The sequence below is a fragment of the Triplophysa dalaica genome, chromosome 9 (genome assembly GCF_015846415.1).
Source record: "Triplophysa dalaica isolate WHDGS20190420 chromosome 9, ASM1584641v1, whole genome shotgun sequence".
NCBI classification, from domain to species: domain Eukaryota; kingdom Metazoa; phylum Chordata; class Actinopteri; order Cypriniformes; family Nemacheilidae; genus Triplophysa; species Triplophysa dalaica.
Window position 1 is genome coordinate 1,722,012 of NC_079550.1, and position 19,907 is coordinate 1,741,918.

Sequence of the window (19,907 nt, forward strand, 5' to 3'; positions counted from 1 at the left end):
ATTAGGTACACCTTGCTGGTACACGGTTGGGCTCCTTTTGCATTCAGAACTTACCACTTGGGAAAAATACCAAAAAACTATGTAGCAAGGCTGATCTGGAACAAACTGGAACATATGCTCACTTAGACCATCAAGGAAGCCAAGATGGAGCGTAGTGTAATAGGGTCCACAGGGCCTGAATTTCATTTTTCTGGATTCCCCCCTCACATGAGTAGCATTGAGGGGAATTAAAGATTTTTTTGGGGAAGAGAGCGAAAACTACATTATCAAATACTGACAGATCATTTCACTTATCATTTACATCTACATGTGAAGAGTATGTTGCATTTCACATGCATGTGTCATTAAAGTATGATCACAGACAACCGAGCATCACATATAGCTTGTATATGATTTTCTGTCTGTGGCTTTAAGATTTTCTAGGTAAATTCAATTTATTTGTTGTTGACATTATTGTCCCTTGATAGCGGAGAGAGCATGAGCACGGGTGGGAAAGAAGTTTGGTCGAAAATATATTTTCAGAATTAATACAGATGATGGCATTTTGGGCAGAAATTTCGGTGCATCCCTGAACTTACCACTTTATTCTATCTGACTGTGTATGCCAGTCTTAGACATACAGTTGATGGGGAAATACGCTGCACATAACATTATTTTTGTGCTTAACATGAAGAAATGTGCAGTCTTCATTCATTCAGCTGCCACTAAATGCGCATGAACACACCTTGTTTTCAGACCAGCAGACCCATGGATGCACAAATAAGCGCATGTGCATTTTCTATTTAAACATGGCGCATGACGTGAAAATGATAACTGTGTCAGACCAAAACTAGCATAACACATTTGCGTTACGCCTGGCATCACATTGCGCCGGGTCTATGATAGGGCCCTTAGTGTTTCCACCTAGGTAACTGTATGCTAACTGACCAATGACAATAATGAGAAAGGAAGAGATTGGTGTCTGTGTTAATAACAGGGGAGTGGTGTTTATAGTTTAAGAAAATTGGTGTGCTTAATAATAAATATTGTAAAGATTTTGAGAACATTTTAGTTCAAATACTTGTTTAAAGTGTTTAAGCAATTGAGAAAAACTGTAATAAATGCAGTTAAGTGTTATTGAGATCTTCACAAGAAGCACTGTACAACTCTGCATAAGAATTACCCTTAGTAAATTCCTCCTTGTGTTATACCACATTGCTACTGTCAATCACAGACAAGAATAGAAAGAGTACATTTCATTTGAACTTCGGAAGTTCAGTCTCGGGGGGCTCACATTTCTCCAGTTAATATCAAGTCATCTTGCTTAATTAATACCATATGAAGTGATTTGACTTTTTTCATAAATTCAAGAAGTATGACTTACCAGAGTTTGTTGTAGGCCTCAAGACACTCTGGTTTCACATTGTGAACTACAACACAACCACCAGTTATATGAGTCGATTAACAAGTCAAATCTTAATCTGTTCTAATTGTGAATTGAACTTACACTGTATTTTGTACAAGTTGTTATCTTCTTTCTTTGCTAACAGATGGGAGTGAGCATCTTTCCTTGGGTCTACCTTCCTCACGAATAACGATTTGAACCAGCTTTCCTCTCGATGCCGACTATTAGAGACTGACAGGCCCCTGAAACGGAACAATTTTTCACACTTAACATCACATGGCATATATTTAAATTTGAAGCTAGTCCCTATGCAGGCTGATGTTAAAGTCACCATGAAACGGAAGTTGCGATTGACTTCTTTTCTGTATCATGACGTATCGAGGGAAACGTCTTCTGAAATGAGGAAAAGAAATGTAGGATGGGCTTTATTTTGCCCTTCCATTTTTGATTGGTTTGATATAAGTTGGGCCTGGAGGGAAGGGCTAAAGATGTCTGGCCATTGGACAGTGAGTGTAGTCCTACCTCTTTTTAAGAGCAAATGAATAAAAAAATGGTGTGCACAGATAAATCATCTATAATAATCACTAAAACACTGTGTAAATCACTTCGAATTTTCCTGTTTGATTGCATGGTGACTTTAACAAACTGTCTAAAATTTTACTACAATTTTCAACAAGTTATCTTATTATGTTCACAATTGAGATGTTTACTTTAATATATATACATGTAGCGCAGTGGTAAGAGCATGGTGCCAAAAACACCAATGTTGTGGGTTCGATCCCATGGGATTGCACATACTGAGTAACTAAATGTATAGGACAATGCAATGCAAGGAAAGCGTCTGCCAAAGGCATAATAGTAAATATACTATATACAGTAATAACATTAACTTTAATTATTATCTTATTATACTATACTATTTTATAGAATACGGTTAAAATCACAATAGTAAATGCCTTTATAAAGATTGGTTGCTGAATTATGACCTTGAGCTGTCGATTCATAAGTATAACTGCTTTGTGCTTTACTTGCACTGCTACTCCAGTTATTGTTTAACGTTTGCTATTTTAGTCACTTTACTCACGCAATCACATAAACCCACATTTTATCATATTAAACATATTTCTGTTTATTTCCCCAATGCACCGCTTCACACATGCAGCAATAACCTGCGCACCACTGCAACGAGCACGCGACCAGATAACGCGTCATTCAGATAACACAGTCCCACCTGATCGTAGCAGTAACGTGTCCTATTGTCCTGGTCTTGTTGGCAGCCTGATAAAGGCCTGAGAAAGAGCTGAGAAGCGCTCTGGTCGCCATCTTCCACCGATAGCGCACAGACAGACTACGGGAAGGGTTAAACGTTTACAGTTCTCAATGGATGCCAGCAGAGGGCACCATATAGACACACGCCGGATTAAGCCCTTTTTTGTCCTGACCGTGCATTGGCCGCTTTCGTGTGATGCTGCGATACGTCAACGCCCCCCATTGTAATAGCCCTGGCAAATTTCCCGTGTAAAAACGCATGCAATTGAACGTGAGCTGCGCTTTTTATGCGATTATTTTGTACCAATAACGCAAAAGAATAGAATATACAATGACAATTGTAAGTACAAACTCAAAAACGAAACGATTCAGATATATTCGCATTCAGATCGCTCTCTAATAAGTACCACTCACACTAAATCCTTGGAGTTTCGAGTCTGACGTAATCGCACAAACGTGTTATTTCGTTAATAATCATAGGTAGTTTAGATGGTTAGAGTAAGGTTAGGGTAAAGGTTTCGTAAGACTTGAAACAGCAAAGATTTAGTCAAAACCAACAAGCCACGCCCACGGATCTGACTCGAAACACCAAGGATTTAGTGAGAGCCCTCTGTACTACTCTACTGATTTCAGTGTCGACTTCCTAGTCAGGGAGGCATCAATGCAAATCTCACTAGCCAATAAGAGTAAAGTGCCATTAAGTCCCGCCTACACGTGAGGTTTGTTCTAGAAGGCAAACGGACACTTGAGAAGCATAAACTAAATAAATTAAACCTCGAAAACTTGAAAATAATTAAGAATGCAGTTTATTTTAAAACCATGTTATATTTTGCAATTGAGATTACAGCTTTTAACGTGTTTTTTTTGTATATTTTTGCGGGTTTTTTTATTTGCACAAAAATAATCACAATATCTTTTTTGAACATTTAAAGCACAGTACAGCGGGGATTGGAGGAGGTATTTTTTGAGGAGGCGGAGGTCTTATGACTGATTTGTAACTTCTGATTTATGCCCCTGTTATTATGTCTGTGTTGCTTGGCCCTTGCTATGCATATAGACTAATCATTTTATAAAAGCAATGGGCTCTATGCTTGCATTACTTCCGTAATTAACACAAGAACCCTCTTCCGTTTCCGGTTGGGAAGACTTTAAGAGTAAACTGAGAAAATAGTTAAATTTAGCAGATGGTTTACACTGCGGCACACAGCAGTACTATATAAGAGTTATGTCCTACCATATTTTGAAATTATACTTTCATAAATTTAGATCATGTCATTATTTCTTTATGTCATTATTTGGATTTGGCTTTGACTAGGCCAATCCAAAACCTTTATTTAGATTTTCTTCAGCCATTCAGAGGTGGAATTGCTCATGTGTTTTGGATCATTGTTCTGCTGCATAACCCAAGTGCGTTTAAGCTTGAGGTCACAAACCGATGGCTGGACATTCTCTTTTAGGATTTTCTGGTAGAGCGCAGAATTCATGGTTCCATCAATTATGGCCAGTCGTCCAGGTCCTGAAGACCATCACACTACCTCCACCATGTTTAACTGTTGGTATGATGTTCTTTTTATGAATACTGTGTTAGTTTTACACCAGATGTAACGGGACACACACCTTCCAAAAAGTTTAAACATTGTCTCCCCTGTCCACAGAATATTTGGATAAAAGTTTTGGGGATTATAAAGTTTTTTAGCTAATACGAGACAAGACTTTGTGTTCTTTTTGTTCAGCAGTGGTTTTTGCCTTGGCCTTCACCCATGGATGCCAATTTTGCAGTCTCTTTCTTATTGGAGAGTCATGAACTGAAGCAAGAGAGGCCTGGAGTTCATTAGATGTTGTTCTGGGATCTTTTATGTACTCCTGGACGAGTCGTTGTTGTGCTCTTGGAGTAATTTTGGTGAGCCGGCCACTCCTGGGACGGTTTACCACTGTTCCATGCTTTCTCCATTTGTGGATAATGGCTCTCACTGTGGTTCGCTGGAGTTCCAAAGCCTTAGAAATGGCTTCATAACCCTTTCTAGACTTAAAAAATTCAATTACTTTGTTTCTCATCTGTTCTTGAATTTCTTTAGATCGCAGCATGATGTATTGCTATGTTCTACTTAAGTGATTTCTAGATTCAACAGGTCAAGCAGTAATTACGCTTGAGTGTGGCTAGTGAAATTTAACTCCGTTATTAAATTCATCACAGTTAGTTCATGATTTACCAAGGGGGGCAATTACTTTTTCACATATGGTCAGAAATGTTTAGATTGTTTTTTCCCTTAATAAATAAAACTATCATTAAAAACTGCATTTTGTATTTACTTTGGTCATGACAAATATGCAACAAAAAAAATCCAGAAGGGGGCAAATACTATTTCACACCACTGTATATAAAGCAAACATATATTAACAAAATTAGCTGTGGCTGTAGCACGGCACTCTACGATTGGCAGAAGTAATCAAGTGTTCTGAGCAATTATTCACCTTCAGGAACCATCGCCAGGGGCGGATTAAGGTGGTGGAGGGTTAAGGTTCTTTGGTGGAGGCCCTGCTTAGGTGTTTTTCAGGTGCCTTTCAAGCTTGCAGTTTAGTTCAGAAAGGAGCACTTTTGCATGAAAAATTGCTAATGTGAAAGCTGTCGCGCAAACTCAGGTGCGCACCAGGGTTCTGAACCCTGCGCATGCGCTTTATCCGATTACAATGTATTTACCTCAATAAAACACATCTAAGAGATGATGGCAGAGTTGTGGACTCAAAATTTGAGTCAAAATTTGATGACTTAAGTCAACTCATCTCGACAAAATCAGAGAAGAGTAGCGACTTGACTTAGACTTGGACACCAATCGTGACTTGACTTAGACTTGAACACTATGACTCGTTAAGTCTCTATATTTGAGAAAACAAACATTGATGTTGTGATCACAATCGACTGTTCTCTGGAGTGAATCACACAGGTTAGACCTGCGCGTTGTGTTTGACACAGTGCCAGAGAAAGTTTCGCCCATTGTGAGCAGCACTTGTCAATCACAAAACTGTTCAGTGTATTATACCACATAATGTTTATTTCAAATTTTGGACAATTAGTCTGTAAATTAGATATAGACGTGCTTGTAAACTGTTAATAATATATTTAAAATACTTTATCTTCTTTGGAGGCAGCAATTATATTTATTATTCACTCATGCGTTAGTTTCTGCGAACAAAAGAGAGGGCGAGCACCATCCTTTTATACTACGTGCTGAGGGATGATAGGCTAACCGGTAATTAATTATGATGTGAGGAGTCTTCCTGATAGAACTTGCGCGGAAGCTTACATTTCCCTGATGCAGGGAACTATACATTGTTTCCTTCTTGCAATAAACACATGCTGACCGCTGCAGTAGTCGTGAGAGACTCTCAGGCTCCTCAGAACTAAGGTGAATGAATTCAGCACGCCATCTTCCTTTTATACCCGGATATCCGGGGGCGGAGTCCGGCATGCAAATTTCGTTCGCCAATTTCATTCGCCTTTTTCTAAACAAGTCGAAGTTGATAGGTTCTCAAGGGCGAACCCCATCTGTCGGTTCGACACTATGTCTCATTCCCTCCATCAGGGAACTGAGGTTACAACTGTAACCAAGACTTTTTCCTCCTCCTCCCAATGTTTCTAATGTTTTAGATCCAGTCTATCAGTTTGCTCAGCTTCCGAGTGAGACACAACAAAGACTGTTGGGTGCTGTCCAACAACCAGCTGCAGAGGTACGGTGAAACTAGGTCACCACTGTCTCAGGGCCTTGGAGGCAGTGGTTATGCAAAAGTCAGATGGCTTATATGTGAGGGCCCACATTCTTAACATACAAACAGACGTAGATTTCCTAATTGATACTGGTGCAGAGTTAACTGTGATTCCATCAGGTTATCTTTCAAACGTTTTGATGACAACAGAAACCATTCATGTCACAGGGGCAACATGGAAGGGAACGTTTCTAACAAAATTACAGCCAACAACCTATTTGTTTGGGGCCCAAGAGATCAATCCTGCATTTTTTGTGGGGTTAAGTCACTCAACCATTATTGGGGTTCAATGTTTTGATGACTATAAATGCAAACTCTGAATTCAAGGAGGGCAAAGTAACCTGAAGATTAATAACATTGGTCAAAGCGGATTAACGATCCCATAAAACAGATAATAAAACAGATTGTGGGTTACTTGTTATGGAACCTGTCACATTTGAAGGGTATTATGTCAGTGATTGAAAATCTTGAGAAAAAGGCCTTATTGTTAAGATCAATAGCCCTAGCATAAGTCCTGTGTGGCCTGTAAAGAAATCTGATGGTTCATGGAGACTCACAATTGACTACATGGTAGCAAATCAGTACATTTGATAAGATCACTCCTCTAGTAGCTGACCCAACCACAATTTTTCAGATTGATTAAACCAGAACAGAAAGACTTTGAGTCAACATCAGTTGATATCCAGTTCATTCATGATGTGCTGATCTGTTCAGATAATGAGGCTGAACATGAGAAAGGTGTCAGGCGGCTGCTTGATTTCCTGCACCGCGAAGGTCAAAGAGCGAATCTGAAAAAGGCTCAGCTATGTCAAAGTGAGTTAATCTATCTAGGGCAGAGTTTGTCTCAGGGTGAGAAGAAAATAACACAAGCCGCTGCAAGGCTGTGAAAAGACATCCAGTTCCCAAAAGTATTAGTTAAGATCTGTCCTGGGTCTCTGTAACTACAGTCGTAGTTGGATTGAAAACTATGCAGAGAAAACACAACCTTTAAACAATTTGTTGAAAGGGAATCCCAGAGCACAGGACTTAGTTGACTGGCATCCTGATACTCAATTGTGTTTTGAGAATTTAAATAAGACTATGTGAGAAGCTCCAGCTTTTCTAATACCAGATCACAGGAAATCATTCACATTGCATGTTCAGGAACAAAAAGGTTACATGACCTCTGTGTTTACTCAGGAAAAGGGGAGATCAGAATAAACCTATTGGGTACTATTCTCAGCAACTTGACAAAGTAGCACTGGGGTGGGGGCCTTGCTTGCGAGCAGTTGTGTGACTCCTTTAGGGCTTGATCAATGCCTTTACGTAGGGGTCTCTCAAATGTGTTCACGCTTTAACACAGTATTGTGGACAAGGGGATTCAAGAAACATGCAGAAGCTGTTACTAACGGATGCATGACATGTCAAAAACACAATTCGGGTCGGAGCCTAGAACTACAGGGCTGACATGGGCAGATGCTCTACCGTTAGTTGTGTGCAGTATCCATTTCCTCAGGTAACAAAGAGCTGATAGTGTAGATCACATGCCTGCATCATCGAGTAGTTGCTGCATTGTGAGAAAACCAGTTAGAACCAGTTTTGATTTTGATTTGAAAGTACTTCATTTAGCCACAGATATATCAGAAGCAAAGGAGTAACGAAGATATTGATACTTGGAGAGATCAGCACATTACATTTTCTCTTTACTACAACTATTTTTTGAAGTTGAATGCACTATGATTTTTTTATATTTACAACATTACTGTATGTATATTTTAGGAGCCTGTTTGATTTGAAGTATTTAATTTTTGATTATTGTTTCTGTTTCTGAGGCTCTAGACTACATACAGCTACTAATACTTATCAAAAAACAGCGGAGGATGGGATCGTTATCCCAAACAAATACCAGAAATTATTGTGATAGAGCTTTAGGGCCATATCGCCCATCTACCAATGATGAAAAGCAGCTGGAAGCGAGGAAGCGAATATTACAACGGAAAGAAACAGGGTTAGGTGTGGGTGGTGAGATTACAGGAAGAGATATAGTGAACTTTATAAAGAAATGGTCAGTTTCGAGTTACGAGTCAAGATCTAGCTGTTTTCCCTTATCTTAGGGGTTTTGGCCCCGTGGAAGTAAAACGAGGAGAGGGGAGCCGAAGATGTCGGAAGAAGTCGGCTGCTTGTGGTTTGTCTAGGTAGATGTTAAAGTCGCCTAGTATTACCATTGGAGTGTCGTCTTCAGGGATAGAGGACACCAGCATGTCAAGCTCTTCTAAGAAGTGTCACAGTTGACTTGGAGGGCGATAGATGACACCACAATGTATTTTGATGGATAAGTGATGGTTATTGCATGGTATTCCAATGAGAAGTTACTGAAAAGATAGAGGAGTGAATTTCTAGGTGTTGGAAACAAGCAAACCAGTTCCATCTCATCAGTGTGGGTGAAGTTAAAGTATATGGAAAGGGACGATGGAGTAGCAGTGTTCTCTTTACAGATCCATGTTTCAGTCAGTGCCAGAACATTGAGGTTAGACTGGCTGGCGAGGGCCAGGATGAAGTCAATCTTGTTGACAGATGACAGGACGTTGACAAGACAAGCTGACTGTGCAGGGCCAGTGCAGAGGGAACAAAGATAGTGATGAGGTCTTTGCTGTTTGCATGTGAATGTGCATCTTCTGGGGGTTGCACAAACTAGTCGGCTAGTCTACTAGTCAACATTAATGCTCTGACTGCATTTACTGACAGCACTTGTTAGTAGCAGAAAAAACGACAGTAGGAAAGTAGGGTAAGAATGGATGGCAGTGCAAAACTTAGTGTCACTGCTAGGTGGTGTCATACAGGTAGAGTCGCGGTCTTCACACAAGGGCTGCTGCCTCCGATGCTAATATAGAAGTCAGTGCTACTAGTAAAGAAGCTCCCTTATTTCCTATTGGGTTAGTCATTGCTTCACATCTGAGCCCACCTAGTCAATTAACAGCTCAAGGCTTCCTAGTGACTAAAAATGCTAGGTAAAACTGAAGCTAGATGGCTAGGTGGTAAACAGCTTCCTAACAAAACAACAGCTTATTTTAAGAACAGTGTACAAAATTCAATAATCCTCCCTAACAAACAGCTTCTTGTCCAGTTCAAGTAAACACAGCAAGCTGACTACAGCTACAGCTAGCTAGGCTGACAAAATTATTTACAACATTAGGAAAATTAAACCTTTCCTGTCCAAGTATGCTATGCAAGTCCTAGTCCAGATGTCACGGGGTGACCAGGGCCGGAACCTTTTTGGTCGGGAGTTGCTGCTATGAAGAAACACTTCCGGTGTAACACCGGACCAGTTCCGGACTCACGAACGGGGCAGAAGTGCAGCAAGAGCTTATCGAGCGAAATCACCGGCACGTGTGAGGGGGAAAACCCAAAACGGTGATTGGGGCGCGAGAAGCATAAAAGACGCTGACATTGGAGAGAGAAGAAAAGAGGGAAGGAGGAAGAAACAGCAGGGACGCAGTGAAAAGTGCAAGGGAAGGACTGAAGACTGAGGGCGGAGGAAGCAGGATTCTTCCAGGCTAGTAGCTAACTTTCTTCGGCATGAATATAACATGAGGAATGATTACATCTCCATATTGCCTAAGGATTCTTGTACTCTGTATGTCACCCGGGAGGTGGTTTTTCGGCCATATTGAACCCCGAGGTGGGGGTGTTTTGCTGGGGAAAATAAGTGTACACATTGTACACACGAGTGTGGGACCCCCACAGATCGTTCGGGCGATCGAGTGGATAAACACCCTTGATGTAACTCGACGGCTCATGAAATCCAGTCCTGTGAGTACGAAATACAGAGTTAATACTGACATCTTCGTCTGTTCTCTGTCTGTGCTGAAGCACACCAGAGCTGCTGAATTGAGTTCATCTCCTCAGGAAATCCAGTCTTGTGAGTACGAAATACAGAGTTAATGTTGACATCCTCGTCTGTTCTCCGTCTGTGCTGAAGCACACCAGAGCTGCTGAATTGAGTCCATCTCCTCATGAAGTCCAGTCCTGTGAGTCCGAAATACAGAGTTAATACTGACATCCTCGTCTGTCCTCCGTCTGTGCTGAAGCACATCAGAGCTGCTGAATTGAGTTCATCTCCTCAGGAAATCAAGTCTTGTGAGTACAAAGTACAGAGTTAATGTTGACATCCTCGTTTGATCTCCGTTTGTGCTGGAGCACATAAGAGCTGCTGAATTGAGTTCATCTCCTCCTGAAATCCAGTCTTGTGGGAAGGAAATACAGAGCCAATGTGTGTTGGAGAGACACAGGAAGAGACTGCTTGATTTTAAGAGACATTCCTTTAATAGAGCAGAAACCAAACTCTAACATGGACATTTCGTAAAATATCTCTTGAACAAGCCACTCCAATTCGTCTCCCCTCCTTCAGCCATGGAATTATCTATCAGTGCCATTGCCTCACAAAGACGTTATAAGCGCGGGTGTAAGAGAGCCAATTGATGATAAAGCAGAAGGAAATCAATAGCCTGAAAAATAAAAAAATCCCCGGCTAAGGTACAAAACAGCAACTATAATGAATTGTGCTACATGTATTGTATGCAGTGTGAGGCTAATGCAGAGAACAAGGTTAAACATGTGCGCATAGAGAGTCAGAACGCAAACTACTAGACTGAGTTCTCTTTCATGTCTTCTTACTCTGAAAAAGACAAATAAACTTGCGTTCTCCTTATATGAATTGTTAAGATAAAGAAAAAAGAAGCTGTGGCAAGGGGGCGTGGTTTAGCACGGTCTGCAGAGAGAGGGCGTGTCGGGAGAATGACGGTGAGTAAGCAGATCAACGCTATAGTGAAATCACCTGCTTCTCGTTTTAGTAATTGGCGAGGAAACGCATTTAAGGCACGAAGGAGGAAGCGAGATTAGAGAGAGAAACCGGCTGGGAAACAACGACACTCGAGAGAAACCAGAGAGACGGTGCGTCCAGGATATCCTCGAGGAGAAAAGAATCTTCAACCAAGAGTTGTGTAACGGACAGAGATAACGGGTCTCTAAACCCGGAAGTATTATTATTATTTGTGGAATAAAGCTTATGTGTTTCCCAGCCACGACGACCCCGCCTCCTTTCTTCCTCTATATCGAACGATCTTGTGAATAAATACAGAATACAATATTAGGAAAATACTATACAAAGGCCATGTACTATGAAAATGTGACAGTCGGTATGTACTATGAACAATATAGACAGAAGGCTATAAAGGAAGGAGCCGCCACCATGCAATCCACGCCAGGATCACCATTTGCGGAGGTAATATCATCACTCGCCGGTCTCCACCAGGAACATCACCAGGCCCTGATGGGTCTTCGAGAGGACCAGGAGATACGGTTCCAGACTCTCATCCAGACCCAACAGGAGGACCGCGAGTCATTCCGGAGCTGGTTGAGCCAGGAGAGAGGCTCATCTCCATCAGCTGCATACGGGACGGTACCGCTGCATAAGATGGGAAGCCAGGATGAGCCGGAAGCCTTCTTGGACTTGTTCGAGAAGTCCGCGGAGCTATCCGGATGGCAGCCGGACGCTTGGGCCACCCGCCTCCTCCCACTCCATTCTGGAGAAGCCCAGATGGCTGCCCAACAACTTCCGGTGGCGAATCTGCTGCAATACGTGGATCTCAAGAAGGCAATCCTCCAACGGGTGGGCCGGAGTCCTGAGCAGCATCGCCAGCGGTTCCGATCCCTGGAGTTCGGGGAATGCTCCCAGCCTTTTGCCTTCGCTCACCAGCTCCGGGATGCCTGCCGCAGATGGCTGATGGCCGGGGCCACTACCGTCGATACCATCATCGACCAGGTGATGCTGGAGCAGATCCCAGATCCAGATCCAGGGGGAACTTCTACCCGCGTCCGGCGCCGCGAACCCGGTTCCCACCGGAGGCGGGGCCATACGGAGCTGTGAGGTCCACGGAGGGACACCCCCACCGGACGGGCAACCTCTTCCCTTTCCTCAGCCTCTCCTCGCCAATTTGGGGGTCTGCTTCCTGCCGCTGGGGCGGCCGGGGACTCCTGGGCCGGCCTATTGGCGTTGTGGGGACCCCGGACATTTTATCGACCGATGTCCTATGATGGAGGTCGGTATGATGATCTGGGTACCCGACAACCCTCAGGCTGCCCTCGGTCAGGACGGACTGTACCAAATACCTGTGAGTATTGGGGGGTATATATCCGCCGTTGGTGGATTCAGGGTGTAACCAAACCTCAATTCACCAAAGCCTGATTCAATTTGAGGCAATGGATACGAGCCGCGGGGTTAAGGTAAGGTGCGTACACGGGGACGTGGTGAACTACCCTTTGGTGCCCTTGACCATACAATTCAGGGGACAAAAACATAGTGTAGAGGTGGCTGTTAACGAGCACCTCCGGCATCCGGTAATTTTGGGAACAAATTGGCCAAAACTTCCGACATTATTGGGTCACTTATGTGCGTATGTTTCTGGGCGAAACCAAGTGCGATGGGGAGGGGCGGTCGCGCAGATGGGGGAGGTGGAGCCGGGTCGTCTGACGGCGGCCCCAGAGGAACGGAGCGCTGTGGAGAGAAGAAATCTATCACCCACAAACAGACGGGCTGGTCGAACGTTTTAATCGTACGTTAAAAACCATGATCCGCAAATTCGTACACGAAGATGCCAAAAATTGGGATAAGTGGTTGGAACCTCTGTTATTTGCGGCCCGCGAGGTCCCCCAAGCCTCCACAGGGTTTTCCCCCTTCGAGCTTCTCTATGGTCGCCAGCCTCGCAAGGTTTTGGACGTCTTAAGAGAAGCTTGGGAGGACGGGCCTTCCGCGAGCAAAAATCAAATTCAGAAATTTGAATCCGAAATGAGCTTTCTCCGCATGGTGGTCGGGCGATCCCTTAGAAATAGGGTGAGAAGCTCGGTCTCTCGGGAGGAGCTCAGAGTAGATCCGCTGCTCCTCCACATCGAGAGGGGCCAGCTGAGTTGCCTCGGGCATCTTTTCCGGATGCCACCTGGATGCCTTCCCGGGAAGGTGTTCCGGGCATGTCCCACCGGGAGAAGACCCCGGGGAAGACCTAGGACACGCTGGAGGGACTATGTCTCCCGGCTGGCCTGGGAATGCCTCGGTGTCCCCCCGGAAGAGCTGGAGGAAGTGGCTAGGGAGAGGGAAGTCTGGGCATCCCTGCTCAGACTGCTGCCCCCGCGACCCGGCCCCGGATAAGCGGAAGAAAATGGATGGATGGATGAAGTATGTTCTGGACCTGCGAACAAAACTCCATACACTGGGGTGGCTCTCTATGGAGAATTTGTTACAGGCACAGGACAGACAGAGTCGACATTATAACAGAGGCTCCAGGCTACGTAAATTTTCACCGGGAGAGAAAGTGCTTGTATTGCTCCCAACGTCTAGTTCTAAACTACTCGCCAAGTGGCAAGGACCATTTGAGGTCACACGACGAATAGGATATCTCAATTATGAGGTAGTACGATCGGACAGGAGCGGGGCACATCAAATTTATCACCTCAACCTCCTAAAAAAATGGAGTGAGACGAACACCATGATGCTGGCGACGACAGTGAGTAGAGTAGATGATCTCGGGCCAGAAGCGAACACCAAAGTGCAATCTTTCGCTCTGGCTCCAGGGGGAGATCATCTCTCGCCCTCCCAGTTTACGGATGTTGCGAAGTTACAGGCAAAAGTTTTCTCGCCCCTGCCCGGCCGCATGAATCTCATAGAGCACCATATTGAGACAAAACCGGGTGCGGTAGTGCGCAGTCGCCCATATAGGTTACCTGAACACAAAAAAATTGTGGTTCAGAAGGAATTAGATGCTATGCTGGACCTGGGGGTAATAGAAGAGTCCAATAGTGACTGGGCGAGCCCGATAGTTTTAGTACCGTAGACCGACGGCTCGGTCCGGTTCTGTGTGGACTATCGCAAGGTGAATGCGGTGTCGAAGTTCGTTGCCTATCCAATGCCTCGAATTGACGAATTACTTGACCGGCTAGGCACGGCTCGTTTTTTTCGACATTGGATCTGACGAAAGGATATTGGCAGATCCCCCTATCTCCCTCATCCAAAGAGAAAACAGCCTTTACTACGCCGTTCGGTTTGCACAAATTTGTCACACTTCCGTTCGGCTTATTCGGAGCCCCGGCTACATTTCAGCGTCTCATGGGCCGTATTCTCAGACCTCACGTGACATATGCCGCAGCCTATCTCGATGACATCATTATATACAGTAATAATTGGCAGCGGCATATTCAGCACTTGAGAGCGGTCCTGAGTTCGCTGAGGAGTGCGGGGCTGACGGCTAACCCGAAGAAGTGTGCGGTTGGGCGAGTAGAGGTAAGGTATCTGGGGATCCACTTGGGTCACGGAGAGGTGCGTCCCCAAATTGATAAGACGGCAGCGATTGCAACCGCCCTGAGACCCAAGACCAGAAAGGAGGTGCGGCAGTTCCTGGGGCTGGCGGGATATTATAGACGGTTTGTACCCAATTATTCTGATCTCACCAGCCCGCTGACTGACCTCACTAAAAAGGGGGAGCCAGATACCGTCCAATGGACGAAGCAGTGTCAGCAGGGGTTTACCCAGGTGAAGGCTGCTCTGTGTGGCGGGCCGTTATTGCACTCTCCCGATTGTTCACTCCCTTTTCTATTGCAGACTGATGCCTCGGACAGGGGCGTGGGCTCGGTGCTGTCCCAGGAGGTAGAGGGGGAGGATCGTCCGGTGCTGTACATCATTCGCAAACTGTCACGGACTGAGATGAGGTACAGCACCATCGAGAAGGAATGTTTGGCGATCCGGTGGGCGGTCCTCACCCTCCGTTATTATCTCCTGGGGCGGGAGTTCACGCTCTGTTCAGACAACGCGCCCCTCCAAGAAGCCAGAGAGACGGTGCGTCCAGGATATCCTCAAGCAGAAAAGAATCTTCAACCAAGAGTTGTGAAACGGACAGAGAGAACGGGTCTCTAAACCCGGAAGTATTATTATTATTTGTGGAATAAAGCTTACGTGTTTCCCAGCCATGACGACCCCGCCTCCTTTCTTCCTCTATATCGAACGATCTTATTACAGTAGCATACAATCATTTTGTTAAAGATTTAAATACAGTAAACCTTGTGTTATAAAATCGTACATACATTTATGTGCAATAAAACCAATATCATTATAACTTGTTTTTCAATATCAAACTAGTAAGAACGTTAATGCCCTAGCAGTGGGAGATAGCTTTGGTTTTATATATAATTTGATTACATTAATATTTAAATTGAGATTTACAAGAAATATTTTGTTGTAAAAAGCACATCATTTATTTAAAGTGTTTGCAAACCAAATCTTATTGCAATTTTTTTTGTTATAGCAGTATTTTTAAACTAAAAGTGCACAACACACTACTTTTAAATTCATTATTGAATTTAATGCTTAACAATGCGATTAATCCAGATTAATCACAGAAAAGTCATGTGATTAGACATTTTAATCTGTTATTGTTAACTGTTCAGTGTAGTTTTTAATAACATATGCAGTGTACAAACGTTTAGCAACTCTGTAACTGAACAAGACATTGGTCCCTGCGAGAAACTCATTGAACCTCCAAAACCAGCCCCTCAGTTCAACATTTCCAGGTGAAGGACGCAGTAATGGCATCAATATCAAGTTCCGCTCCAGGTCCCACCGTAGTACCTTATAGTGTCTACAAACAGTGCCCGAAGCTACTTGTTCGATTCAGCAAAATCCTGAAGGTGGAGAGGGAAAGTGGCTACCCAATGGAGATCAGCCGAGGGAATCTGGATACCCAAAGAAGAGAATGCAATCACCTTCGAGCAGTTTTGTATAATCTCGCTGCTCTGCGTCAAAGGGAAAATCTTCCTCAAGGTTGTGTCCCCACAGCTAATGGAGCTCCTCATGAAAAACGGGTACATAGACACCTCAGTGAAGAAAGGGGGAGTCCCAGTAGTACCTGGATGCTTAATACACACAGGAGTGGTGAGCCAGTTGGTCCGGGAGGCAAAGAAGAACAGAGGAAACCTTGCCATACTCTGGCTGGATCTTACCAACGCCTACGGGTCCATTCCCCGCAAACTGTTCAAAGAAGCGCTGACAAGACATCATGTGACAGAGACGATCCACAACCTCGGCACAAGATCTGGCACTCGGCAGCCACCCATAAGAGCCTTTATGCATGACCTAACTGTGACGGCGCATATGGCTTCTCAGGGGCTCCAACGTCTCACCTTGTGGGCAAGGATGAGTTTCAAGCCAGCCAAATCCAGGTCCCTGGTCCTAAAGAAAGGCAAAGTGGCACTGGAGGGGTTACAAATGTCATCAGTAACAGAAAGACCGGTCAAGGGCTTGGGGAAGATCTTCGATAGCTCTCTGAAGGATACAACCGCTCTCCAACAAACCAGGAACAACGTAAAAACTGGCTCACTGCAGTCGACAAGTCAGGGCTTCCAGGAAAGTATAAAACCTGGATGTACCAGCACGGAATCCTGCCAAGGCTGCTTTGGCCCCTTCTCGTATACTAGATACCCATGACAATGGTAGAAGCACTGGAGAGAACCATCACTCAGTTCCTCAGAAGGTGGTTAGGGCTCCCAAGGTCCCTAAGAAGCATCGCCCTCTATGGTCATTCCACCAAGCTGCAACTTCCCATCAGCAGCTTGTCCGGCCTGGGCAGTTTTTCTAAGCCACATTATGACAAAGCAAGAGGGAGGGAGAAGCGCCAGTTGGTGCAGAACGACCGCCTGACCAAGATGATTGGTAAGAGACAACAAGGCACCTGGACTAGGTGGGAGAACACAGAGCAGCATGAGATCACCTGGGCAGAGTTGTGGAGCTCTGAACCATTGTGCATCAAGTTCCTCATCAGTTTACATCACTGGGGCTTGGTAGACTCACCAGCATGCCAACTGTGCCAAAGGAGTGGCACACTGAAGCATATCCTCAGCTGCTGGCCAAAGGCTTTGGGGATGGGCAGTATCGCTGGCGCCATGATCAGGTCCTCAGGGCTTTGGCAGATACAATCACCGCAGCGAGAGCTGGGGAGAAAGCATAACAGCAGTAACACTCCCCATATGTACTCCTCGCCAATGCAAGAGACTGGCGCCTTGAAGTGGACCTAGGAAGGCAGCTCAAGTTTAAAACTCGAAACCTGAACATCTGTTGTTAAACACCCAAATAAATTATTAAAGCTTTGAAAATAGGTACGCAATCACACCTCTAATTTATTGATTCAAGTTCATAGACATGAATTTCCCCATTTTCTGTGTCATTCAGCAAAACTTTCAATCCAATGTATTTTAATACGATATACAGTTGTGCACAAAAGTTTGCATAGGTAAATATGATCAAGGAAGGATGTGAAAATAAATCTGAATCGTGAAGCCTTTTGAACTTTTCTTAATTTTTTTTTACAAAAATTGAACCTTTCAATAAGAATTTTAAATATGAGAATATCATTAAGAAAAAAAAAAAAAATCTTTATTACACATTGCTCATAAATATTCATACACTTTAATAATCTCCTCTTCTAACCAAAGAACCCATCCTGTTTAAAGTTGGAAGGTTTATGATCAACATCCCTATGAGCAAATGCCCTTGCTGAATGCAATGACTGCTCCTCCCCAAGAAATAGATGCAGAGGAATGTCAAGTTGGATAAGGAATGCAAGAAGATTTTTCACTAGGTGCATTGCAAGGGAGGATATTGAATGTGATGTGGATGAGGCTGTGTGGCCCCATCGTCAAGACAGAAGAGACTGAGTATCAATAGTGGCAAATGTCAAATGTCTTATACTCAAATAGATTTAACTGTATTTTGGTTCACATGTATTTTAAGTAATATTTACAGTATTTCAGTTTCAGCCACAGTTTGAAAAAATGAATGTCATGGAATCAATAAAAATTGCAAAAAATGGTTTCTTATTCTGGATCCAATTCTTTGCAAAAAGGCAAATTTGACACAGCCTATATAGAAAGACAACAAATGGCACTGGCAATAGGCTACAATGACATGCAATGGTGCACTGAGTTCTGTATTTTGTTGTCCATTGTGTAATGATTGATTGGAAGAGCTCATATACTTGTTTGCAAGTTGTGGTGTTTGAAGGCAAAATTAGCTTTTTTAATGTTTTGGCACGCTTAGAGCCTTTTACAAACAAAATGTGTCATTTTGACCATGAATGCCACTTTTAGGGCCTGTGTGTTAACTGTTTTGAAAATGTGGAGTTTGTGTTGAAGGCTGCATCAAAGTAATCAAGAAAAACTGTAAACATTTTACCCTGAAGGTGGCGCCATGAATCAGAATGATAATGCAACAAAACACACTGAAAGACTAGTAACATGGGTATGATGAATATGAATAAGTAAAGCTTTACAACTCCCATGGCCTGCATAGCAACAACAGACCTGCACCTTCTGTGCAATACCATACAATGTGCAATTTTGCATATATATATATATATACATTGTAGACAACAAAATACAGAACTCATTGCGAATCAGTGCACCATTGCTTGTCATTGTAGCCTATTGCCAGTGCCATTTGTGGTCTTTCTATAAAGGCTGTGTCAAATTTGCCTTTTTGCAAAGAATTGGATCCAGAATAAGAAATCATATGTTGCAATTTTTATTGATCCATGACATTCATTTTTTCAAACTGTGGCTGAAACTGAAATACTGTAAATATTACATAAAATACATGTGAACCAAAATACAGTTAAATCTATTTGAGTATAAGACATTTAACATTTGCCACTATTGATACTCAGTCTCTTCTGTCTTGACGATGGGGCCACACGGCCCTTATCCACATCACATTCAATATACAAAATGTGCAACATTTTTACATATATATAACATTGTATATGGTACTGTATTTATATTTACAAATGTACATACTCGTCAAGACCTTACCTCCATATGTTTGGCTACGGAATATTGTTTATATTTTTACTCGTTATTCTTCACACTGTTTGTTGCAATGTTTGACTATGTTTGACTACACTGAAATGGAGTTGACTCTTTTAATTTCATTATTGTCACTGTATGCATGTACAAAGGCATTCTATTCTATTCTATAAGTTCTACTGTCCAGAGGAAGCATTAAGGAGAGGTTTCTCAGACTAAATCACATAGATATTTCAGTTGAGTTCCCTCGGCCAGGTTCTCTTGGGAAAGCAGAGCTGGACCAAATCTAATCCCATCTGATACCACTTTTCAAAAGTGAAATATGGAATTCCAAATGTCTGGACTATCCCTGTGCCAGCAGCTTGTTCTCAACAGACCCACAATTTTTAGCTCAAGACATCCGTGCAAAAGAAAAGCCTGTTTTGCTTTCAATACACACACAAATCCAGAAGACCATGTAAGGGCTCTATGCTGGTTCAGGAGACATATCATCCCTTTGTTGTGTCAGATGAAAATGATAAAAAATATAAAAGAAAAAAAAAAGAGTTTCTTTCCAGCAACATACTGTTTATAATAATTAGTCTGTTTCCTGTTTATTGCAAGAATGTATCCGTCT

At 43.2% G+C, this 19,907-nt stretch overlaps 1 protein-coding gene and 1 pseudogene across 1 annotated transcript in view; one reads left to right on the top strand and one right to left on the bottom strand.

The window, feature by feature from the left end:
* The window catches only part of nipsnap2 (nipsnap homolog 2), a 16,390-nt gene extending 13,177 nt beyond the window's left edge, over positions 1–3,213 (bottom strand). Inside the window, exons 1-3 of the mRNA XM_056757651.1 lie at positions 2,616–3,213; positions 1,487–1,626; positions 1,364–1,409 (exon numbers count right to left, since the gene is read on the bottom strand). Coding sequence (XP_056613629.1) covers positions 1,364–1,409; positions 1,487–1,626; positions 2,616–2,707 — 278 coding nt within the window. The 5' untranslated portion in view covers positions 2,708–3,213. The remainder of the gene's footprint in view (positions 1–1,363; positions 1,410–1,486; positions 1,627–2,615) is intronic.
* Positions 3,214–13,019: 9,806 nt separating this feature from the next.
* LOC130428645 (uncharacterized) lies at positions 13,020–17,506 on the top strand (annotated as a pseudogene).
* Positions 17,507–19,907: the final 2,401 nt, after the last annotated feature.